The sequence below is a fragment of the Erythrolamprus reginae genome, chromosome 1 (assembly GCF_031021105.1).
Source record: "Erythrolamprus reginae isolate rEryReg1 chromosome 1, rEryReg1.hap1, whole genome shotgun sequence".
Taxonomy (NCBI): Eukaryota; Metazoa; Chordata; class Lepidosauria; order Squamata; family Dipsadidae; genus Erythrolamprus; species Erythrolamprus reginae.
Genome location: NC_091950.1, coordinates 140,417,886 through 140,443,463, shown reverse-complemented (window position 1 = coordinate 140,443,463; position 25,578 = coordinate 140,417,886). Strand labels below are relative to the sequence as shown.

The 25,578-nt window shown below is 40.7% G+C and overlaps 2 protein-coding genes across 5 annotated transcripts; one reads left to right on the top strand and one right to left on the bottom strand.

Annotated features, from left to right (window-relative positions):
- Positions 1–12,455, bottom strand: LOC139175898 (pre-mRNA-processing factor 19-like). Its single transcript, XM_070767274.1, has 16 exons — positions 12,101–12,455; positions 10,350–10,499; positions 6,954–7,030; positions 6,272–6,413; positions 6,099–6,172; positions 5,952–6,014; positions 5,754–5,795; positions 5,520–5,594; positions 4,856–4,931; positions 4,493–4,602; positions 4,194–4,349; positions 4,007–4,076; positions 3,777–3,862; positions 1,939–2,109; positions 992–1,097; positions 1–825 (listed from the first exon to the last, which is right to left on the bottom strand). The coding sequence occupies exons 1-16, from the start codon at positions 12,117–12,119 to the stop codon at positions 728–730; spliced, it is 1,515 nt and encodes a 504-aa protein (XP_070623375.1). The 5' UTR covers positions 12,120–12,455; the 3' UTR covers positions 1–727.
- Positions 12,456–13,407: 952 nt separating this feature from the next.
- On the top strand, positions 13,408–25,578 carry TMEM109 (transmembrane protein 109). Of its 4 annotated transcripts, none has more exons than XM_070767313.1 (4): positions 13,408–13,483; positions 16,054–16,316; positions 19,752–19,854; positions 23,851–25,578. In XM_070767313.1, the coding sequence occupies exons 2-4, from the start codon at positions 16,086–16,088 to the stop codon at positions 24,231–24,233; spliced, it is 717 nt and encodes a 238-aa protein (XP_070623414.1). In that variant the 5' UTR covers positions 13,408–13,483; positions 16,054–16,085; the 3' UTR covers positions 24,234–25,578. The 4 variants fall into 4 exon arrangements, with proteins under 4 accessions (XP_070623414.1, XP_070623397.1, XP_070623388.1 ...); XM_070767296.1 differs by having other exon boundaries at positions 13,450–13,733; XM_070767287.1 differs by lacking the exon at positions 13,408–13,483 and adding an exon at positions 13,676–13,938.

Below are 25,578 nucleotides of genomic sequence, written 5' to 3'. Positions count from 1 at the left end.
TTTGTTATACTTGAACAGTTTTTTTAATGAAACTAGAGCAGCATACAAAAATTTGCCCCCCTCCCTTTCTTCATCCTCATCTCTGCCACTATCCCTACTAGATTGTCAGCAATGGATGGGTTTTGACTAAGTATTCTTACAGTTACAGATCTACATGAAAAAGAGAGGGGGGGAGGGAGAGAGGAAGAGAGAGGCAGGGAGAGGGAGAGGGAGGGAAAGAGAAACGAATACAGTAATCCCTCGCTACTTCACGGTTCATCTTTCATGGATTCACTACTTCATGGGTTTTCAAAGGGGGCTTAAAACCATTACATCTATTGAAAATTTTAAATCCATTAAAATTCATAAAATTCTTCTACACTACTACTGTACTCTATTAAAGAAACTGGTAGGATATCACATGTAGTTCCAGCTGAGAAACATTATAGAATGACTGTTTAATACAAAGGGTGGATTTTAAAAGTCCAAATGCTCATTAAATACATTAAAAAATATCATTCCTCTACTTCACAGAAATTTGTTTTTCACGGGTGGTCTTGGAACAAATCCCCTACGAAAAACGAGGGATCACTGTATATTTAAATTTGAGGGCAATTTTTCATGCTGCAGAAAACTGACAGCTATAATGTACATGATGTTCCATCAGTCCAACACCCCACGTTTATCCCATAGTTTTTAATTACAGCAAAGAATAGGCTTCAGCAGCTTTGAATCGTAAAACCAGAAGCTACAGGCTGTAGAATTTCAGGCTTCTGTCCATGCCTGTGGAAGCGAGGAATTTAGCATGGTGCCCAAAGGCTACTCCTGTTGTCAGCCCACTGTGCTCTGTAGAAAAAAGAAAAGGCAGTCAGACAACATATTTTTCACTCTATGATTATCACTTCAAAGAAACAGAGGGCATCAGAAAAAGATGAAGTTACTGATGCTAATCACAAGTATAAAAGACAGTATTACATAATGGAAAATGATACAAAAACCAACAATCTAATACCTGTGAAATGAAGAATTTCTGTCCATTGTTTACAGATGAATACTTGGACATCAGTACCACCCAAGGTCAGATAGGTACCACTCTGATCAAAGATAAGAGACTTCACCTAAAGAGAAAAGGCACATAAAATAGATTTTTAGAAGCAAAGCATGATATATTCATATGATCTAGGACAACCCCCCCCCCAACTAATGGGGTGCAGCCCACTACTGAGCGGTGGGCTAATTGCCACCAGCCTGCATTAGTGTCACTGTGGGTGTTTGAGGCCCTTCATGCAAGATGTGTTACAGGCTATCATGGCCCCACTCAGGTGAACTTTGCTACAAACGTCACGGGTGCACATGCACACTTGCGCCTGTGCCTCTCACAAAATCATCCCCTTTCTCCCTCCCTGGGCTGCCAACCCAGAAAGGTTAGGGAACTCTACTCTGGGACATCTCTGAAACTATCTACTTTGATTAAATCTACCCAGCCAATACAAACAAGAAAATCACTACTTTAAGGGAAAATGGGTCCCTGAAATAACCGTCTCTGCTATGAATCCTACATACTGAACAGGTTTGCCTTTCCAATGTCAGGGATGATGCCTTCCCTATTAACGTTCAGGAAATACTGGTCTTTTGCAGTCTTCCTGGAATGTTAGTCTTTGTCATGACAGAGCCTAACCAGAGATGATTTGTGATTATTTACTGACTTTGTTACGGTATGGACTATTTTAGTATTGTGCTATAATGTAAGCCAGCTGTAGTGTGAGGCTGCACACATTTCAAAAGAAACCAAGCTCTCATATAGTATAGAGGTAACAGGTTTGTCCCATTCCAAGGAAGAGAATCCAAAGCTTTAAAAGCAGCTAGATGAAATCTGTCAAAAATTATCTCAGTAGGCTATATTAAAATAAAGAGAAATAGAAAATTCAGAACTGACAAACAAAATGCATTCAGGCTAACCTCAAAGTTATTATCCAGCTGCAGCGTCTTGAAATTCTTCAGCTTACGGAGATCCCAGAGTTTGACGGAGGAGTCATCAGCAGCAGTGGCCAAGTAGTAGCCATTCTCAGAGAAGGCAATGCTAGTAATGGGACCCGAGTGTCCAGGGAAGTTTGCAACGTTAGTCCGTTCCTGAAGAAGGCAAATAGTGGATATTAAGAGTGATGCTGTACCCTCCAAATAAATGCAACTCATGTCTAGTCTCTGCCTTCACCATTAACAGATATGTGACCATTCATTCTCCATTCCTGTATAATATTTTGAATTCAACATAACATTGACAGCAATACCTAGGATGATAGATATTTGAGATAGACTATTTTAAAACTATTTGAAAGAGAATAAAATGAACCTTTAGTACATCACCAAAGCCTTCTACACACTTAGATAATACAACCGTGGTAAGTAAAAAAATTCTTATGCCACCACTGAAAGGAAATATTTTCTCAAGAAAGACGCTTTACATAACCATTTAGATACCTTAAATCTTTATACTGAAAATAGCAATAAAAATATAAACATAATTGTTCCAACTTTATTTTGATTCAAAAGAATGGTGATCATAATCCATAAAGAGGGGGTTTATTTCAAATTATCCCCATTTTTGAATCTATCTCTTCCAGGGAAGAGGAAATATTTGATAATGGCATCATTCTTGTCACGCAACAACGAAGAAGCAAGAGACTTCTATATTTTATAGTATCATCATCAATTCTTTCTAAATACAGTGATACCTTGTCTTAATTGGTTCCAGGACGAGGTTCGTAAGGTGAAAAGTTCGTAAGACGAAACAATGTTTCCCATAGGAATCAATGGAAAAGTGATTAATGCATGCAAGCCCAAAATTCACCCCTTTTACCAGCCGAAGCGCCCGTTTTCGCGCTGGTGGGATTCCCCTGAGGCTCCCCTCCATTGGAAATCCCACCTCCGGACTTCCGCATTCGCAAAAATGGGCGCTTTGCTGGCAACAGAAGTCAGGAGGTAGGATTTCCCAGCAAGGGAAACCTCAGCAAAATCGCAGCATCGCAAATTTGTTTTTGCGATGCTGGCATTCCCCTGTAGCATTGCAAAATCCAGAGGTGGGGTTTCCCATGGAGGGGAGCCTCAGGGGGATCCCACCAGTGCGAAAATGGGCGCTTCGGCTGGCAACAGAAGTCCGGAGGCGGGGCATCCCAGCGGCGGTGGTGGGTTCGTAAGGTGAAAATAGTTCGGAAGAGGCAAAAAAATCTTAAACCCCGAGTTCGTATCTCGAAAAGTTCGTATGACGAGGGGTTCGTAAGACGAGGTATCACTGTATAGGTATACAGGACCATACCTAGACAAACAGGCAGACAGATAGACATAGATAGATAGATAGATAGATAGATAGATAGATAGATAGATAGATAGATAGATAGATAGATAGATAGATAGAAAGAAAGAAAGAAAGAAAGAAAGAAAGAAAGAAAGAAAGAAAGAAAGAAAGAAAGAAAGAAAGAAGCATTAAGGACAATCTAAATAGTCAATAGTGATATTTGAGTTCATATTTCAATTCCTGAAGATTATGAGTGTTCCAAGTTCCAACCAGTATTCATCGCAAGTCTTTACAACATTAAGCACCCTTCAGATAAAATATAATGGTGAACTTAAAGCAGCAGATAATCCTATGAATTTAAAACAGCAAGTAAGCAACAAATAAAAAATATGTGGCATATATTACTAGAACATGGTCAGTGTCAGCAAATCCATCAATCTCGCAAAGTAAAAGTTTCCTATATTCTTGAACTATATTATTTGTCATAATACAACACAATTCTTACCTTTAAATCCCAGATTTTAATCTGAGAGTCCATTGTTCCTGTTCCAAAAATAAGTCCATCAGGATGGAACTGAGCACAGGTGAGAGCTGCAGGAAAGAGTATTGGATCACTGCATGTGAGGGAGCTCCAACCAGCTTCTTCCCTCCCGCATGCCCAACACACTGAGACCACACTCGTGCAAGCATGTCTCACGGAATATACAATTTAGATTCTAAATGCAAAATCCATACCACAGCCAGAAGTTTCATCTGTGACCTTGGTGAGAACACGGCCAGTCTGGATGTCAGAGAAAGCCCAATACTATAAAAAGCAAAGGTTGAGGTTGTACATAAGCAGTTGGTGCCAGAAGATCATGACTGTTGAATCCTTATTTTTCTTTTAAATCTAAGCTAAAAGATACTCTGCATTCACTCCCACCTGGTCATCAGAAGAGCTCAGAAGATAATCCCCAGTTGCATGAAGACTCAGCCCTGTGACGGCACTTTCATGGGCTCGTACAACCTGCACACAGGAACCGCCAGAGACTGACCAAATCCGGATAGTGGCATCTGGAGATGCTGAGAACACCAGTTCCTGGAGGGAAAACAGAAGTCCATCTCCTTAAATGCCAATTCTGTAAGACTACATGTAAACGGATTCCTTCAACAAATGTATAAGAAAACCTCATAAGAGATTCTCTTACAGAAAAAGACTGCACAAAACTCCAGAATCCTTACCTGGGATGGATGGAACACTACGCTGGTGACCTTCTTTGTGTGACCTTTAAGGGTGGCCAGGATCTGTTCTGAGCTCTTGTCAAAGACAACAACATTTTTATCAGCTCCACCTGAAAACAAGATAAAAACAAGAAACCAGAGCAGCTCAGCAAGAGAATCTATTAATAGGAGTATTCTTCAGCGGTTGATTTAAAATACATATTATTGGCATAATATTGCAGTAACTTTACTAATTCATTCCAGCTTCATGGAAACAGACGTCAGCAACACGGGAATGAGTTATAAGATTTTATCCTTTCAAATATAAACATAGAGCAAAAAACATCAGTCTGGGAAATAAAGGAAGTAGAAGTCTTAACATACCTGTGAGGATCTTGTTGGTGTCAGAAGGACACAGGTCAAGAGCAAGGATGCCAGGGATACTGGCACTGTGCAATCCCTGTTTAAAAACACAAGGTATGACAATTAACATTCCAAATCTTCCCATTTTATTCACTGATCAATGAGCAATATAAGAGTTTTTTACAAAAAATGTGTGTCTGTGTGTGTGGGGGGAGGCGGGGCGTGGGGGCGGTGTTTGTGTGTGCTTACTCCACATCTTTGTTTGCTAATGCTTCTAAAAACTAAGCAATTTATAGCTTGACAAGATGTGGTAAACATCCCACTACAGATTTGCAAGACTAGCAGAAAAAGTAATAAGGAAATCCAGCACCAACATAGTAAATTAATTGCCCGACATAATGAAACAGAGGAACCAAGATTAAAATTATGAGCAAAACACCAGTAGCACATCACTGGATTTTGGTAGTGAAGACCAAGATTTACTCTATGTTGATGCAGAGGTAGTATGAACATACAAGAAATTCTGTATTTTTAAAAGTAGTTTAGGAGTAAACAATATCAAAAATGTAAAAACTATCATTAATTTAAATATTGAATGAAAGTAGGAAATTCACCACCATTGTTAAATAAATGTATGAATTTTCAGGGCTCTTCAGATAATCTTCTCAATCAATCATATATTTACCACATGTGAAGCCACCTGCCGGTATCTATTAAGTTCTTCCGGTTTCACCAGTTCTTCTGGCACAGTCTTCCCTCTCTGCAAAAAAGAAAAAGCAAACAAAATTCATCCACCAAGAAACAAACTACCTAGGACGGGGAAATTGGATCTCTCGGTTCTTATGCTAAGAGAATTGATGTGCACATCCCAGAATCATCTGAGATTCCACAGCTCAGTTTAGTAAAAAGGGGCACTTGCCTTTTTCCGCTCTGTGGTCAGCACTGTGGCTTTGTCTTGAAGCTGCAAGACAGAAAAACAGGAAAAATAAAAAAACTATGCTGTGAAAGTGCCTGAAATTAAATGTTATACAGTATACTCAAAAGTGGTTCAAAGCACATGTTTTTGCACATTCCTACTACAGTTTATCTGTAGTTTTGAACTCAAAACATTTCTTACTTTCTGGATAATTTCTGCTGACATTCCTGCCAACTCTCCTAGATCCATTGGTTCCCCAGCACCCTGGAAAAAAGAACAAGTACAGCATTTTGGTTCAGAGAAAGAAGACACGGCATGAAGAGTATTACAAAAATATGTGGAACATACCATTTGATTTGGTTGTGAAGAGGGTATAGCTTGGGGAACAATGAGGCCAGCCTGGGGTTTCAGAGTTGCCAAAGCTGTGAAGAAAAAGATGATTTGGTAGGTTTAACACAGTTGGCAAAACGGGGACCCTTCTTGCACGCCATTAAAAAAAATAAAAAAATTATGCACTATACCTTCTCTTGCAGCAGTCACCTCTTTGGTGAGACGAGCAATAACACGGCAGGCAGCATCATGTTGGTAGAGTGCATGAGAAAGTTCCTGTCGCGTAGTCTGAAGCTGCTGGCGCAAGGTAAAACTGTGTAGCATGACAGCATCCTGAAGGAAGTAATTCAGAACATTAACATTGTCTGGAAGTGGACACACAGCATGACAGCCCCCTTTTCTGTAGGGGCTCCAGCCCTCTGGAATCAGCTCCGCCAAGAGGCCTGGGGACATTAGACATCAGCCCCTGCCGATGAATGAACGTATGATTTGTTTGTTAGAATGAGAGTGACTGGCTTTTTAATAAACTGGAGTTTTAGATTGTTAGTTTTAGTTAAAACTAGATTTAGGATATTTTGTATTGTTTTTTATATGTTGTAAGCCGCCCCGAGTTCTTAGAGAGGGGCGGCATATAAATCCAATCAATCAATCAATCAATCAATCAGTCCAATACTTTCTTCTTTGGTCTTCCCACTCTTGTGAACAGGAAAAATAAAATGGATAGCTTTCATGTCATTTCACACCAGCCTATTGATTCCTACGACTCTCTTTTACAAGCAGAAAATTTGACTTCTCATGTTACATGAGTGGCAGAAATTACTTGCTCATAATAAAATAAGAATTCTGGATTATTGTATTAATATATATATATACCCATTCATCTTGTAGTGCCTTCAGGATAGCTGGAATACTAGTAGCAGAAGGAGGCTTAGGCCGAATTGGGTGGGCAACTGTAAACAAAATATATACAAGGATTAATTATAGAAAACCCCCAAATTTATCCTCATAAGCCTTTAAAACATGGCGTGGCAGTTTTGTCAGCTTCAATTTTAGTGACTAATTTAATTTTGCCTATTTTGTGATGTAGCAGGGGGTAGAATTGAAGACTATGGATGGCAATAGAAAAGCAAACAGGTTGCATTCATGCCTTGCTATTTTAAAACCCAAGGAGCTGAACAAAGCTGCAGAAGGGACACCTGTTTTATAAAAATCTGACCAGACGTTGATATAATTATTGTTGGAGACAGATATTCAAACAAATCAGCTTGAAAGAGCAACATGAAAACAATGGACAAAGTATAAAGGGAAAAAATGCAAGCATAAACTTAGGTGGGATTTCTGATTAGGGAGAAGTGCCAGAGATACATTAGTCAAGTGTTGTTTTGGTTAGGGAGATGGGTAATTTGGATTTGATTTAACTCATAAATTAAGATTTTTAAAATATACTTTAATATACTATTAGATGTGTTTTTATGCAGTGAGTTGTAACAGATATTTTCATATATTCTCTGGATGGATCTAAACAATAATAAGTTCTTTCTTTTTTCTGTACAATGAAGACTTCTATTTTCAGCGGAGTGACTATAGCTCCATTTAATGTTATATGTTGTGTGCATAATTCCCTCTAAGCTGAGCAGTGAGCAATCGCTCACTTAAAAATCATCATCAACTCAGAGTTTTCGAAACCTGCCCAGAAGCCGAGGGAAAGAGTGAGAGGGAAGGAGAGAGAGAGGAAGAGAGGAAGAGAAACAGATAGAAAAAAGAGAGGAAGGAAAAGAGAAAGAAAAAGAATGGGAGTAAGGAAGAGAGAAAGAAAATCAAAATCTAGTTTGAAACTAGCTCAACTATTGAAGTGGCATTTTGATATTGATAGAGTTGCCCTATTATGAGCTCACTGTTATAGACACACAGTGCAGTATTTTATTTTGAAATTTCTGAGGCAAAACAGGGTGGGTTTTTTGTTTGTTTGTTCGTTCATTTATTTATTTATTATTTCTGTGCCGCCCAGTCCTGAAGGGACTGCCGCTCAGACACTATACTGTTCCGCCCCCCCCCCAAAAAAATTAGAGGGAACACTGGTTGTGTGTGTCATGTTTGTCTTTGAAAAATAATAAAAATATTTTTTTAAAAAAAAGAAAAGAAAAAAAAAGAAAGAGCAACATTAAAACAATGGAAAAAGTAGAAAGTGAAAAAATGCAAACATAAACTTAGGTGGGATTTCTGATTAGGGAGAAGTGCCAGAGATACATTAGTCAAGTGTTGTTTTGGTTAGAGAGATGGGTATCATATAATTTAATAAATAAGATTTATACATACAGTGTTCCCTCGATTTTTGCAGAGGATGTGTTCCGAGACCGACCGCGAAAGTCGAATTTCCGCGAAGTAGAGATGCGGAAGTAAATACATCATTTTTGGCTATGAACAGTATCACAAGCCATCCCTTAACACTTTAAACCCCTGAATTACCATTCCCCATACCCTTAACAACCATTTACTCACCATTATTACTGGTACTCACCATTGAATAAGACACTTAGTGATCCTGATATTTATAAACATAATTATTTATTAACAATAATTATTATTTTTGCTATAACAACACTGATTAGCTGACATTTCGGCCAATAAACAATGGCAGACAAAAGTTTGGCGATGACCTATGACATCATTGGGTGGGAAAAACCATGGTATAGAAAAAAACCCTGCGAAGTATTTTTTGATTAATATTTTTTGAAAAACCGTGGTATAAGCTATTCGCGAAGTTCGAACCCGCGAAAATCGAGGGAACACTGTACAGCACTTTTTGAAATACAGTGATCCCTCGATTAGCACGGTCTCGATTAGTGCGAAACGCTACAACACGGTTTTTCAAAAAATATTAATTAAAAAATACTCCACGGTTTGTTTGCTATACCACGGTTTTTCCCACCCGATGACGTCATACGTCATCACCAAGAGTCACTTCTCTGTCTCTTTCTCTTTCTTTCCTGTCATTCTCTGCTTCAATCATTTTCTCATTTCTCTTTTTTTCTCCCCTTTTTTCTATCATTTCTCTCTCTCTTTCTTCCTCTCTCACACTCTCTTCCTCCCTCTCTCATCTCTTTCTTTCCTTCTCTCTCTTTCCTTCTCTCTCCCCCCCTCCACTTGCCCACGAGAAGAAAAAAAGCAACCTCTGCCGGGCAGCTCCCCTTGTGCCCCCGCTTTGTGCCTGCCTCTTGTCCCTCTCTTTTGGGGATTTTTTTTTCTTTTCTGTCTGAGTGCGTCTGTGTGAGCGCGAGAGAGGGAGTGCGTGTATGTGTGTGTGTGTCTGTTGCGGCTTGGGCTGGTCGGCCTCGGAGGCGGGAGAAGGCGAAGAGGTAGCAAGCGGGGAACCCGGCGGGGTGGATGGCGGTGGCGGCGTGTGTGTGTGTGTGGTGGCCGCCTTCAGCTTGGGGTCGCCGCCGGCGTGCTCGAAGGATGCACCGCCGCCCGCCTTGGAGCCCTCGAAAGCCTCGTCGTCTTCTGTGCTCTGCTCGCCGCTGCTCTCCAAGCGGGGCGCAGCGGCTGGGAGCGCGCGCCTTTTCTCCCCTGCGTGGATCCTGGCTAGCCGTCGCGCCTCTCTTGAAGATGGGGAGCCTGGCGACGCGCTGTTTTCCCCCACCGAGGACAATCGGGGTAAACTCTTTTGGTTGGGAACCAACCGGCCCGGTGCTCTTTTGGCTCTCTTGGGGTTTCCCCTTTGCCTGGGCAGCAGGAAGACCCAGGGAAGGTTCCTTTGGCCGCCCAACAGCTGATCTGCTCCGCAGCGCAGCAGCAGCGAGGAGCCAAAGATGGGGTTTCCCCTTTGCCTGGGCAACGGGGAAACTCCATCTTCGGCTCCTCGCTGCTTCCGCGCTGCGGAGCAGATCAGCTGTTGGGCGGCCAAAGGAACCTTCCCTGGGTCTTCCCCGCTGCCCACACGCAAACTCCACCATCTGCGCATGTGCGGCCATGGAAAAAAAAGGGCGCGCATGCGCAGATGGTGTTTTTACTTCCGCACCACTATAACACGGAAAATCGATTAGCGCGGGAGGTCTTGGAACGTAACCCCCGTGCTAATCGAGGGATCACTGTATTGTTCTAATTTGATCTGTTGAACCTGATCTCTAAACCTGGCCTTGATATTTTGGAATTATTTTATCTCTTACCATAAACTAACAAGTATTTTCAAGACTTCTATACAACACTGTAAGAGATCAGTCAGATTAGATATTCTGCATTACACAAACCAATTCTCCTGATCTTCTTTACCTTTGATATCTATCAGCTGTTCCTCAGACAGTGGCTGGTTGTTAACAGGATCAGTCCCATTCTCTGCAATATACTTTTCAATCAATCTTCGCTCATAAACATGGTTTGAGACTGGAGACAGACAGGGATGCTCTGGTACCTCATTAGAAACTGCAAAAAAAAAAAGGTGGAGGTAGGAAAAAAATCAATAAAACAAACTTCTGTAAATCAAAACTGTCTTTTGGTTTACAGACATATGGTAACAACAGCAGGACCTCCCACAATATGGATTTTCACACGATTGTTATACAAACAAGCAATATTCAGTTAGAATATCAAGTCCCAAAAGAAGATAACCAAAATGTTGATTTAATAATATATTTTTTAAAAACCAGTTGGAAATATTACTTATGCAAATCAGACTTACAGGCAATTCTCAAGACATCAGAGTGGAAATGCCATGTATGCTCACATCACAATCTGTACTTTATACACTTATAAACATAATCCAAGAAACTGAGAATATAATTGGGAGGAAATTTTAGAAACGTTCTATTCAACAAGACAGAGAAAAAAAATTAAAAAGAAAATATTGATAAAATGTGAGTGACAAATGCAAATATTTTCATTGAAAAAAAGTTATAGAATGTGGGATATCTAATTGATAGCAGTATTTGTGAAAAAGATGTTAATTGTAAGCTAAATATGAGCAAGGAAAAATCATATAGTTACCAAAAACTGAATGCAAGTCTGTTTTGATGGTAGTTTCAAATTAGGTCATTACATTCTGATTCAGGTAGCTCTAAAATATTGTCGACCCCAAAAACAAAAGATTCAAAGTAAATTACGTGGGTAAAGAGGTCAACAAGGAAATCAGAGGACCAGAAATGCTTATGTGAAACTGAAGGAACTGGAGGTATTTAACTTTGAGGGGGGGGAAAGAATAAATGAATGGAATAAGATAGCATTTTTCTAGTATTAGAAATAGTTTAATACAAGTGAAAAACTGATGCTCATCATTCCAAAATGCAGGAGAAAGGATAATGGTCTTAAATTGCAGAAAGGCAGATTGTAGCTGAGCAGGTGAACACTTGAACTAATTACTTAGAAAGGTACTGTCTCCTCTTCACTGGATCTATACTAAAGCAAGGCTGGGTTGTGGATTGTAATTTGTAATAGATGAATAATTTGCATTCTCTGTGAGGGAGATCAAAAAATGTGATGAGTATAAAATTCCCACACTGAGCAGATGCTTGGCCTTGACCGCTTCAATAGCCTTTTGCACTTTTATATGAATTAGGCAATTTCACAATTCATTATAACCGAACTCAGTTTCTGTTTTTAGCAGATTCCACTATTTAAAAAAAACTGATCAACAAAAAAAAAAAAGCTCCCTATGATGTACAATTGAGAAGTGCTGAGCTTTATCTTCCCCTATTAACTGTTCAGAGATCAGGTGCCAAATTGTGAAAATGGGTTTTTCTTCCCTAACATTTAAATGGACGGCTGAATCCATTATTTGGTGTCCCGCCTTCTACAGATGGCTCCTACCGATCTATCTGCACTGCAGTCTACAACAGTGACCGTAATCCTCCCTCGCGGACTGTAAACACCGCAGCCCCTCAGACATCTCAATATTGGGAACTGTCACAGTTAACGGCCAAACGGTTGGGACTGTTCAAAGGGGAGCCCTTCTCTCAAGCCGCCTCCCTCCGTGCGAGGCCGCCACTGTGTGCGGGAACGAGAACTGAGGAGAAAACGGGGTCACTCACTGGAGCATATGAGGGACATGGCGCGCAGGACAATAACCCCCTATGGCTATTGTGATGGTTTGATCCTTGGGGCGGCTTCGGGGCCACGAAGGCCGAGGAGGAGGAAGAGTCAGCCTTCGATAGTCCGGTTCGATTTTTTTAAAACGCCACCACGCCACAGGCCAAGATTCCCGCGCGAACCTTCAGCAAGAGGCCGGAAACGGAATCGCTCCACTCGCTCAGGTCCCGTTAGGGGAAACAACCCCCGCCACGTGACCTAACCGTCCGGCGAGCACAAGCGACTTCTGGATCCGGGTGGGACTGCCGGGGGAAAACTACAATTCCCGTCATGCATTTGCTGGTCCCAATGCGGGTCTCGAAGTGTACTTGAAATGTACTCGAAAAGTACATTTATTCAGCGATGCTTGTCAAGCTCCGGGAACGGGAAATAATAGTGAATACACAAAACAAGCCGCACCTATGCAATGTATCTAGTCATTCTTAGAAAACAGCAAAAGTAACCAAATTACTTTTCATATGAACTTTAGTTGATTTCGAAAAACTGGAATCCTACGTAGCCCTTCGCTGTGTTTAAGACGGATTGTTGGTGATAGGCCAACACAACTCTCATAGTATGCCCAATTCGGAGGCAGAAATTGCTATAAATAGTTGAATAGTTGGGCGACAACGTTTAGGGAGGCTGGCCGTTTTCAACGTTCATCGCCGCCTTAGAAACATTTGGAAACATTCCCAATGTTGTGAGCACACGGATAATTTATTCTTTTATTGATTGATTGATTTTGTCCAATTCACAATGAAGGTTTTAGTGGGTATACACATAGTAAAATACGTAATGAAGGTTATAGAGCAGTGTTTCTCAACCTCGGCAGTTTGAAGATTTGTGGACTTCAACTCCCAGAATTCCCTAGCCAGCAATGCTGGCTGGGGAATTTTGGGACTTGAAGTCCACACATCTTCAAACTGCTAAGGTTGAGAACACTGTTATAGAGGATATAATGGTATTCTGTTGCTCTTTCGTTTACTACAGATGCCTTATGCCACTTCAATCATTCAGATACTGTGCAGTATGCAGTAAGCATATTATAATAATCGCAATCAAATACAAATAATAATAAAAAGAACTATCATGGTTCTTTTTATTATTATCAATTTATTATTATTATTATTATTATTATTATTATTATTATTATTATTATTATTATTGATGATGATGATGATGATGAAATAATAATAAAGAGCTATCATATTACCATCATCATAATCAAAACCCATGGATCTCCGATCACTTTCTCGCTACCCGCCCGTCGGGCAAGTTTTTACAAGCTTTCCAGAACAATAGGGGAAGCGCAGGGAAGACTCTCCGTGGGAGGAGCGTTTGCGCAGGTAAACTTAAAAAGAGATTGCATGTATGTAATATAATCTTCCAAAATAATTTCTGGAGTACAACTCTGAGCATGCTCCGGACTAGGATTTCCTACAAATCCTAGCCCTCCGACGCTGCTTGGACTGCATTTCCCAGAAAGTAGCTGGAGTTGGAGGCTATTTTTGAATTTCCCCTCGAGGGAGAGAGAGAGAAAATTGTCCGCACAGGCGGAGCTGCCGTTCTACTCCTTTTCTTCAAGCTTGGGACAAGGTAAATATGCACTCAACTTTTTTTGGCGGCGGCGGCCGAGTCCCGAAGTTGTGGGTCGCCTCGCCTTTCCCTCCCTCACGGGATGTAGCTCACCTGAAGTTTTCGGAGCGAGAACTAAGCTGCTCGCTTCCAGACAATGAGTTGCGGGAGGGATCACCATCCTACAGCTCACGGAGGCTCTTGCAGAAAATTCTGTGGCTTTCCCGTAAGTTGTGATTGAGCCGAGAAAGGGTTTTAGAAAAAAAAGAGAATCGGGTTTTATTCAAGTTGCTGAGGAAAAAAATGTGGTGGTAGAAACGGAGTGGATGATACGTACGGCTCCTGACGTTGGTTATGTTTGTTCTTACGTTTCTGGAAACAGAAGTTGAATTTAAATTGTAACTGCCACTTCCTCCCTCCCTCCCTCCCTTCCTTCCTTCCTTCCTTCCTTCCTTCCTTCCTTCCTCTCTCTTTCTTTCTTTATCTCTTTTTTTAAAAAAGTTTTATTGGTTTTCAAATACATTTTAAAACAGACAAACAACAACGAAAAAAATAAATGAAAAACAACAACAACAAACAATTATAATATCAGCAAACATTCAGTATTTCTGCATTGCTATTGGATATTTCATTAATTCCTATAATAATATACATATTAATTAATTACAGTAATATTCATAATCATACAATCACAGGGATTTTGTGATTCTGTCTGTCTGTCTGTCTGTCTGTCTGTCTGTCTATCTATCTATCTATCTATCTATCTATCTATCTATCTATCTATCTATCTATCTATTATTTGTTTTGCCAAGTATGCATTAGTAGTATACAAAGATACTGTATAACAATGTTTATATACATGATGCTAGTAAGGGAGAAACATTAGAACAGGGGACAGAAGGCACGCTGGTGCACTTATGCATGCCCCTTACTGACCTCTTAGAAATCGGGTGAGGTCAACAGTGGATAGTCTAAAGGTGAGGTTTTGGCGGTTAGATGATGATACTACAGAGTCTGGTAGTGAGTTCCATGCATCAACTACTTGGTTACTAAAGTTGTATTTCCTGCAGTCTCGTTTGGAGCGGTTTACTTTAAGCTTGTATCTGTTGTGTGCTCATGTGTTGTTGTGGTTGAAGCTGAAGTAGTCGTTGACAGGAAGGATGTTGTAGCAGATGATTTTATGAGCTATGCTTAGGTTGTGTTTAAGGCAACGTAATTCTAAGCTTTCTAAACCTAGGATTGTAACTCTAGTTGCGTAGGGTATTCTGTAGAGTAGAGGGTAAAACTGTAGAGGGTAAAACTATAGAGTTTTCAAAATAAATCCATATTTGGTAGTTTGCCTAGAGTAGGTAAATTCAATTTGTAGAGTTGTAAGCTTTTCAAAAGCAGGCTTCAGTCTTTATGAGATCTGCTTCATTTTCTAGATGAATCTGGAAATTCTGACTACTGAGGCTTTGAAGCAAAGCAGCAGTTTGTGTTTAAGGGAACATTGGTTGCAGTGTGGAGTGCTTCCGAGTACAGGCTGAACCGTGGACTTGATTGTGAATGTCAACAGTTTCATATTCTTTGAATCTTCATTTTTTTCTAATAAGAATCTGTGTGGGGGCTTTGCTGGGAAGATGCCATAATTGTGGATCAGTAGAAAATGATAATGCAATCAGTGTTAGCATTTATCACTGGTTATGCAATTTCATCTTCTCTAAGCAACAAGTAGTAACCTTCATTGTCCATACCTTAGTAGCACCATACAGGCTGTAGAACTAATGTTTTAAAGTATCTGGAATTTCCAATGATTGTAATGAAGTATAATGTTTAAAAGTATCTGGAATTTCCTATGTGTAAATAATTGCAGCTTGCTTCCTATGTTATGACATTGAAGAAAAATGATTGTAGCTAGCAGCCAATTGTTTATTGGACACAGTTGAAAGTATCAATATTAACTTTTAACTCCCAAGCAGTGTAGAACCTGATAGTCCAAAGCCTCTCCTGTTATAAGTCTGTCCATGTGTAAAGATCTGGATCTTTCCATTTTAAGCTTTATTGCCTTAGAGAGATAGATATAGTTGATGGGAAAAAGCAGAGTTTAAATTTAGTACTGCAAATAATTACTGACAATCTCTGCTGCTTGTGATTTCTTGATAAGAATGCAGATGATTCCAGGTAAACACAGGAAGGGAATCCTATATTCTTCAGACATGACTGATTTAGCATGCCAGCTAGCATAGCCGGGGTCAAGGAAAATATAAGTAGTAGTTTAACATCCAAAGGAAGACAAGTTCGTCCCATGGAGAGAAATATATGTATCTTAATGAATCTGTGCTTTTTTTAACCTTACTTGTAGAAAAACTGTGTGTGAAGACAAACACTGGAAGGATGGTCGGAGGGAGACTAAACTTATGGAGTTGCCACAAGATGATGCTTGCCTCATCTTTAGGCATCATTGTGTTGCTCTCTCTTGTGAACACCTGCTTCGCCCAACACTATCAAAGTTCGTCTTGGGAAAAGAAGCGTGTGGAACCTGACTTTTTTTCTGAAGTGACTCACACTGTAAGGAACACACTGGAGAAGTTGGTTGGTAAAGAGAACATTCTGAAACTGAATGAGGTATGACAGCAGTGCTATCCTAGTTTTTATATATGTGTGGAAAATAAGTCACATACTTAAGAATTGAGTGACACAATTTGGGGAAATATATAATTATAGTTGTAATTATCCAATCATGCTATTATCCAGAGATAATTATCCAGAGACAGAACACTCAATTATGCCATTTAAACAAAAACTTTGCCTACTAATAGCTAGTATATAAGACCTCCATAACCTTCAAGTTGATTTTCTATCCTTTTCAGTTTTTCATAGGAAGAAGTATTCCAATATATTATGTCTTGAGCATTATGTAGGATTGATATACGTCTCTTGTACATATTTTTTAAAAATAGGATTTTTTGCTCAAAACAGCCCAGCTTTACTTTACACAAACATACAAAAAGATCTAGGAAATGTCTTGTATTGCAGTTTTGGTTAGCTGTTGCAGTCTATGAAAATTCTTGATGTTTTCCCTCCTCCACGCCCCCAAGTGATGATATATAATTGCTTGCAAATAATATTCCTCAATATTATATTTGCAAAGAGTTAATATAACTGTACTCAATTGTAATATAAGTCATAGTTTATAAATTAAAAACCTTTTTTGTGCAATCAGATTCTCCATCTCCTGCAATTCTTTTCTCTTTCCCTCCCACCATCAAATCTTTTCCTTGATTTCTTTTTCTCATATTTCCTCCACAAGTGTCCATTAATTCTTTAGGACACATTTTGTGAATGCAGGGTACCCTAGATGTGGAAGAAAAATTATTCCCCATCTTATTCCTAGAAATCTTTGTGTGTGCGCGCGCACGCACACCAGGGGTGGGTTCCTACTTGCCTCACTGCTGTTTTATATTGTGATGTTTTGCACGCTCATGTGCGTGTTCCCTCATCCAATTTGGATTCTGTGCATGTTCAGTAGCTGTAATCGCTGAAACACAGCTGAGGAGCTGATCAGCTGTGCTTCAAGTGAAGGAATAAAGGTAAGTTTCAACCTGAGGGCTGGTGTAAGGCCCCTTTTTTCAAGCAGCAGCGGAGGAAACAATGTCCAAACAGTAAAAAATTCATCAAAAATTCCCCCAAAAAGATGGCGGCGCCCATGGACTGGCACTGGCCAAACAGGGTCCTGGACGCCATCGTGATGTCACCAGCGGGTTGCTAGCGGTTCAGGCGATCTGATTCAAACAGGGAAGAACCTAGAGTTTTCTTGGAAAGAATGGTTTCTTCTCTATTCAAAGGGATTCTAACCAGCTTATTCACTGTAATATATTATAATGAGAAACTGATGGATGGAAAGAAAATATAAATTGATTTGTCTCCTCAAATGTATGACAATTACAAATTCCTACAAGTTTTAGATATAAACCATTTTCTGTCAAGTGTCAAGTCTAAATCTTCTGTTTTTAAAAAAGATCAGATTCGCAGCTAAGTTTTCAAACATCAGACTCTTGATTATGCCAGTGTACATTCCCAAATCAATGTAAGCTATTCCACAGTTCATAAATTGTGTCATAGCTGGTGACTGTATTTTGTGCAAATTACATGAAAAGATTTTCCCATAACCTTAGATTGGTATTGCAAAAAACCCCTGGCTTCTTTGGCCCCTCTTTTGGTTGAGAATGATGTGGAGTTTACAGGGAGAAACCAGTGCAGATGGAGTTCTGTGGGAATAAGGCCTCCGTTCTGCAGAACCCTTTTAAGTATAAACATTTGTACTGGTGGGAGGATGAGACTGTTGGCAAAAGCATTGCCATGCCCATAACTTTGTGAAAGCAATTTATACTTTTTAAAAGTATGCTGGCCAGAATGGAACAGTTTCCTTTCATCCTGGAAATGTTTCCATTGGAATTCATCCTACTTCTATTTCCTTCCCAATTGGCTCTGATATTTTTAGTCACTGGTATCTCCAAATCTGCTACTATATCAGCCAAGCAGGCTTTTTTGTGTGTATGATTCTTAACTCTTTCTGCCATTCAGAGGGAATGTCCTTTTATGCTTTCCTTTCCCCCCCCCAAAAAAATTATTATTATTTTTTATTAAGACATAAACAAACAATGACACAAACCAGCCATGGGCCCCAGGCGGAACATCCGGAACCTCCAGTCCTCCAAGGAAAATGAAGCGCGTAGGCCCCCTCTGGTTGCGGTCAGGCGTGCAAGCACCACTGGAGCGGTTCCAGTAAAAAAATTACCGGCTTTTTGCTTCCATGCATCCCCAGAAGCAAAGAAACCATCAATTTTTGCTGCCGGGAAGAGTTTTCGGCTGCTGCACATGCACAGCAGTCGAATCTCGCTGCTGTGCCTAGAGCGGAAGCTGGGGCCAGCAGCAAAAGTGATCGTCCCCAGGTCCGGCCGCATGGCCTTCTCTTTGATCTCCCGGGCCGCAGGAGAGATGCCTGTGGCGTGGGAGAGGACAGAACAGGCCACATGGCCAGAATTGGGGCAACCTGGCCTGCTCCCTGTGCCATGGCCTGCAGGAGGTGATCCAGGTAAGAAGGGGTGAGGGGCGCAGCAGGGCAAGCGGCAGGGGGAGTAAGGGTGAGCGGCATGGTGGCGGTTGGCGGCGGGGTAGCGGTTGGTGGTGCGGCGGCAGTTGGTGGCGCGGTGGACAGCTCCTACCTTATTTTGCTGGTCATGAGTGACCAGCAACTCTTCTCTCCAATTTCTAGGTTTTTTGTTTCTGCGCATGCGTGGAAGCAAAAAACCCCAGAAATTGCATGCGCGTGCGCATCTTCGTGCAAAATTTGGCTTCTGCGCATTCCCTGAAGCCAAATCATGCACCAGGTATGGGCGCGCGCACAAGGGCACGCTCCCGGCGCGTTCCGGTAGGGCTGAAATTGGTGGCCCGCCCCTGCATAAAACATACATTTGGGATTTTTACATCCCCAATTTCTATTAGAAGTTATAATCGGAGATAAATACATTTATACTTTGTTAACATTATGCTTGCACATTTTAAATTGCACTACTAATAAAATTGCTTCTATCTATACTGCTCAAAAAAATTAAGAGAACACTTAAACAACAGAATATAACTCCAAGTAAATCAAACTTCTGTAAAATCAAACTTTCCACTTAGGAAGCAACACTGATTGACAATCAATTTCATTTTGTTGTCAGCACATTCAACTTTGTACAGAACAAATTATTCAATGAGAATATTTCATTCATTCAGATCTAGGATGTATTATTTGAGTGTTCCCTTTATTTTTTTTGAACAGTGTATTAAACTCTTAAGCAATATCCCTATTTAATTTCATTTCTTTTAGTCTGCACCATATTATCACTGCTCGGTTTAATCCCAACTCATTTCAGCACTGGAGGGAGCTGCAGCTCTATCATTTGCTATGTGGCTCAGGTGAAAGACCATCTCCTTTATGGTAAATTGACATATATTTTTAGAATATTTGATAATAAATGCTGTAGAAGAATTCTGTATTTGGTTTCTTTGCAGAATATGTCTTCCATGCTTTGGATAGTTTCCTCTGGAATCTCTTCAGCCTTATCTGTTGTGGCTCGAATTACAGGGCAGTTTCTTACATCCTTTGGATTGGCTGGTAAGTGACCAGGTTATCGGCATAGTGAGGGAAAAAGATTTAAGTTAATAGAAGAGGTGAAGCATGCTGCAATCTAACAGGATATGGGACACAGCCCTATTCTTACTTAAATTCCACTTTCAAATTTTGTGGCATTGTCTTCCAAGTAAGCAAAGGAAGGATTGAGTTATGAAATGTGTGCTTAAACTTGATCACTTCTGGGTAGGAATCAACATGGAGGAACGACCTACTTTTTTGCAGCAAAGGCCAATCTGATTTCATCCCTTTTTTAAAAAAAACTCAACTAGCAATATAGCAGGAATAGTGTTCATATTCATTCAGGAGGTGATCTCACTAGTTTCTTAAAGGAGTAAAATTGATCTATCGATCTATTGGATTTATAGGCTGCCCTTCTCCGAGGACTTACAGCCTCCGAAGGCAGCTTACAGCATATAAAGGAAAACAATATAATACAATGTCCTAAATCCAATTAATCTAAAAACCCCAATTATTAAAACTCTGGCATTCCCACTCAGACCACAAACCCACAGCCACTCTGTCTTGTCGGGATTGAATTTGAGCTTGTTAACACCCATCCAAATCCTAACAGCCTCCAGATACCGGCATATTACTTCCACTACTTCACTGAACTCCCAGTGATCAGAAAATATGCATGAGATTTTCATAATGACAAGGTGAAAGCTTTTCTTCATGAGATTCTTGGAATATTTAAAGTTTAAGATTACATTGTAATGTCAGTGTTAGTATAAGGGCCAAGATTAGCATTTTATGGTTAGCTGTAAATCCTGTTATGTAGCCCCTTTGTGGCAGTTTCAGGATGTCTTTGGAGAGATGATTAAAAAATACTGGGACAATGTACCAGGAATCCTTTCTTTTAGGAGGGTCTCCCAAGATATGGTGGTCATGCCAGCAGCCTCAGATGTAATATCAAACTCCTGAATGAGTGTCTGAAGGCTGGGACTGAATGGAGAGGAACAGACTCACCCTCAATCCTGACACATATCAATTAGTCCTTGGTCTTAGGTGGGATTGTACTTTCACAAGACTGTTGTGGTATCTAGGAATTGCCCTGAACTTAAAGCTGGGAACTGGGCAACCTCTAAATAAACAAACAGACAGACAGACACCTATATTGGAATGTTGATGAAGACAGATGGAAACTTTAGGACAAAAAAAAAAGACATCATTTAATGTTACAGTATGCAGGAAGGCATAAATCACTCCTGTATTTTTTAACAAGAAAATCTCATGGCAAGACAATATAAAGTGATTGATAATATAGCCCCAAAAGATGGGCTTCTCAGGTCAGATGCTATTCAACATGCTACACAGCACAAATAAATTAAATTGATTATGTTTTTGAGACAAAAAGGTGAAAGAGTCCAATTATAACAGCACAGACGTGGCCAGGGGCTGGCTGAAACAGATAGTGACCTGCTCCTTTCTAAAATTCTACTAAGCTAAAATGGAAGAACAAAGCCACTGGTTTCTGTGATATGTTCTTGAACATAAGCTCATCCTTTTCAAGAATCTCAGGAATCTCTTTGATGTCCTGGACATTTACTGATAGCGAACTAGAAAATCTGTGGAATTAAATCGAGTAAGTTGCTGGGGTAAATGTGAAAAGCAGCTGCCAAGACCAAAAAGAGAAGCAACTAGGTCAAAACAGTAAAACTGACATGATTACTGTATCTCAGAACAAACTTAACAGCTGGTAGAAGATACAAAAAATAATCCGTCAACAACATTTTTGAAGAGATTAAAGATTGAAATAGATAGGCAAAAGCAAGGAAAGTCTTTATCTCAAAATGCAGGAGATTCCAGCCATGAACTGGTATGGTGTAGCGCTTAGTGTGCCATTAATTTTTAACTATAGTCATTGATGATTGGAACTCTAATATTAAAAGTAGCATAATCTTATCTCCCATGCAAATATGTTCTGTAAAAGTAAAACCCAGAACAAAACTGCTACTGTAGGCTTAATCTGACAAGACAGAGTTACTTTGGCCTTTTGGAAAAATGCTACCCCCCACCCCACCCTTGGGCAGGGGATGTTTTGTTTTTAATCTAAATGGGATTACACTTTTTCTTTTGGGACTGGTATGCAAGTTGGGGTCTTTCTTTTGGGACTGGTATGCAAGTTGGGGTCTGCTACTCAACGTTGTGTATTGAGCAAGCAGAAACCATGGTTAAGAAGGCCTTTCAATAATTCCATCTTGCATGATAATTGTGTCCTTTCCTGGATCAGGAGACCCTTTATACAATTTGGTTACTTCACGTATGACCTACCACAATGTATTCTACCTGGGGCTGCTCTTAGATACTATTTGCAAGTTGCAGCAAGTTCAGAATGTGGTGGCATGAGCAAACTTGTAAGTCTGTGTAATACTTTTTCTGCTTGAGTTGTACAGATTGTCAGTAGGCTTTAGGACACAATTCAAAATACAGTGGTACCTCTACCTAAGAACATCTCTACTTAAGATCTTTTCTAGATAAGAACCGGGTGTACAAGATTTCTTTGCCTCTTCTTAAGAATCATTTTCTACTTAAGAACCCGAGCCGAGAAAAATTTCCCAGGGAATTTCCCCTGGGTTTCTCTCTCTGGCACAATGTATGGGAGGCAGCCTCATGCCGGGTATATGGGAGGCGCGTGCTCCTCCTCGCCGCCTCAGAGCCCTTCTTTTTTTTTTTTAGCCTTTTAGTTTTGGATTTTTTTGACTCACCTCACCTCATCTTCTTCCTTCGGCAGCGACTGTCTTCTTCTCCCTCCTCCTTCTCCCACCCAAATTCCGAGCTTTTATTTCTTTCCTAATGGGTTTGCATGCATTATTTGTTTTTACATTGATTCCTATGGGAAAAATTGCCTCTACTTACAAACTTTTCTACTTAAGAACCTGGTCACAGAACGAATTACGTTCTTAAGTAGAGGTACCACTGTACCGATTATTACCTATCAACCCTCCATGGCAAAGGGTCTTGTTATCTAAAGACCATTTGCCTTTAGGGACCTCTGACCAGCCTATATGATTGGACACATTTGCCAAATTGAAGATCCCATCCACAAAGCAGTGTCATCTGATAGGACCTAGGGAAGAGTACATTGTTGCTGCACTGTTCCCATCCACCTAAGAGGTATCTGGCTCCCACCATGCCCATGTTCCAAAGACTTCTGAAAACATGGCTGTTTTCCCAGGCTTTTGGTTAGAGTAAGAGGCTGATCTCACATGTTTGATTGCCCTTCACTGGTTATCTATCAGTGTTTAAAATATATATTGTATGTTAATTTTAAATTTATGCCACCCAACAGTGAAAGGCTACATTTTTACTACCACACTGTGGGCGTGGTTTATGCAGGACGTCCTGCATTTTCTTTCAACATCTTTCAGTGCAAATTGGGTGCTCTGGGGTGGAGCTCCATTTTTGCTACTCCACTGCGTTCCCCCCTCCCCCGAGTCTGGGCAGTAGCCCACCCTGCCACCCAGATATGTAGTAGTTCCCCAATCCTACATTTCAAAAATGAACACATATAAATCTTAAGACTTGTTCAAACATGAGGTTAATTGTTCCATTGATTGCAATTTCCTTGATTGTTTGTGTCAGCGCTGAGAGGGGAGCAAACAGATGCCCCACCCTCCTTGTGAGCCAGAGAAGCAGCCCAGAGCATAATAGGCAAACAAAGATTTATGGCTGTAAAACATGCCAAAGTGCCCACCTGCTGCTCTGCGCATACTGGAATTAATGAGCTACACCATGAGCTACACCGTAAGGTAAAAAAGGAGGAGTTTGTTTGAGTTGTAATACTTAACACTTGAGTGTAGTTGTTCTTTGTAAGTAGCTATAAGCATTTCCCCCCCCCCCCCCACATGCGGTAACGCTTCCTCCTAAACTACTGTGTATCCTAGTTGAAAATTTGACTTAATTCACCTGGGGCTCCGTGTGGGGAAGACAGATGTTGGACTGACTGTATTGCTTTTTTTTTTTCCTTTTGTATTTCAGGAGATGGATTAACACGGTTTCTGAAGCTGAGCCCCGAGCAGGTTCAGGCGCTGCTGCTCTGGAGCCTGGCTGCCCTGATTAGCTATTGGGTGCTCTCGCTGCTGTTCAGCCTGTTGTTCATTATTCTGAGCCACATCATGTGGGGCCTCAAGCTGGTTCTCTTTGGAAGCTGCTTTGCATTTATTGTGTTTGCCGTGCCTGACCGCTCAGTGCAGGCTTTACTTCTCCTGGCCTTGCTAACCCTCTATGTTTTTTTGGGTTGGTGGAGTGGATCCCAGCGCTCTAATACACGACTGGAGGCTAAAGTGCACATCTTGGAGCGCCAAGTAGAGGAACTGCAACGCCGGCAGAAGCGGTCTCCCAGATACCTGGACGAGGAGTAAATGTCAGGCAGGGGCCTTACCACGTTTATCCATTTTCTCCGAGAAGCAACTACATTTCTCTCTTTCTTTATCCCCTATGTTACTTCTTTTTCGGTCTGTACATGTTCCTGGAGGTTATCTTTTCGCCCACTTCTGTTTAGGATGGCAGTCCTCCTTAAGAAAATGATTGCACTTGGCATACTATAGCCGCAATGGTGAACCTGTGCCACAGGACATGCGAGACGTGGTCCTAAGTCAGCTCCTGCGCACATGTACACGCTAGCCAGCTGATTTTTAGCATTCTGCAGGCGGGGGGGGGGGGGGCAGTATGTTTTCACCTTCCCCAGGCTTCAAGAGGCTTTCCTGAAACCCGGGGAGGGCAAAAAACAGTTCAACGGCCCCACCGGAAGCTCATTTCTGAACTTCCGGTAGGCCTGTTGGGCCTGTTTTTCTCCATCCACAGGCTCCAGAGGCTTTCCTGAAGCCTGTGGAGGGTGAAAATGTCCTCCAGAATGAGGTTGTGCGCACATGCATAGGGGGAGGGCATTGCGTTATGGGTGCAGGCACACGCGTCCTTTTGGCACCCAAGCAAAAAAAGTTTGCCATCACTGTACTATAGCTTCTCAGTTGATAGTAATATTTAGAAAAACCCTTTCTCTACTTTTGTCTTGTTATTTTCATTCCCCTTTTTAGGCCCCATTTTTTTCCTACTCTGTTTTGACTCACGGCAGCTGTTGGGTTCTTTAAAGACAACGGGCCCGATAATGAAAAACGCTTATTTCTTAAAAGAAAAAAAAAATCCCAGAATTTCATGACTGGGGATGAGAGAATGGGTCCTCGGATATGATTCTTCTACACTATCATGCTCATATTTATAAAATTAAGTGCCTCTGTGAAAGTTAAAGATGACTACTGTGTTTGTGGTGCTCCTCGCAGCAATCAGAACATTGTGTGTATTGAAGTTGTTTTAATTCGAGCCAAAGATGCCTTTTGAAAGCAGGTTTACATCATTTTCTTATGCATGCCGGTGCTGTACGTGAGGTAATTTAAGATGGTTCTGACAAGTGGTGTTCACCTGCTGATCCAGAATAGAGATAAGCCATAAACCAACAATCAAGGGAATATACACAGGCCGTTCCCTCCGGACTGAATTAATACTGCAAGTAAATAAAACTGTAAATTCAGATTTAAGACTTCTTTGCCTGTTGGAAAATGGAGGCCTGTTGTTGACACTACATATAAGAAATTGTACTGTTAACAAAATATTGTTTGCCAATATATGCGCACATATTTTTAAAGCTCCAATTTTAGATAAACTGAATAGTTTGTTACTGTTTTCCAAATAAAGGCTATCTATCTAATCACA

Bases quoted from the DNA above. Each gene is read 5' to 3' on its own strand.
- LOC139175898 (XM_070767274.1), bottom strand. The intron at 5,796-5,951 runs GTAAGAAATGTT...TCTGTCTTGCAG, and splicing joins CAGCAGAAATTATCCAGAAA to CTTCAAGACAAAGCCACAGT. The intron at 1,098-1,938 runs GTTAGCCTGAAT...TTTTCTCTTTAG, and splicing joins AGCTGGATAATAACTTTGAG to GTGAAGTCTCTTATCTTTGA.
- TMEM109 (XM_070767287.1), top strand. From the start codon at position 13,740: ATGCACTCAACTTTTTTTGGCGGCGGCGGCCGAGTCCCGAAGTTGTGG. The intron at 13,939-16,053 runs GTAAGTTGTGAT...CCTTACTTGTAG, and splicing joins GAAAATTCTGTGGCTTTCCC to AAAAACTGTGTGTGAAGACA. The intron at 19,855-23,850 runs GTAAGTGACCAG...TTTGTATTTCAG, and splicing joins TACATCCTTTGGATTGGCTG to GAGATGGATTAACACGGTTT.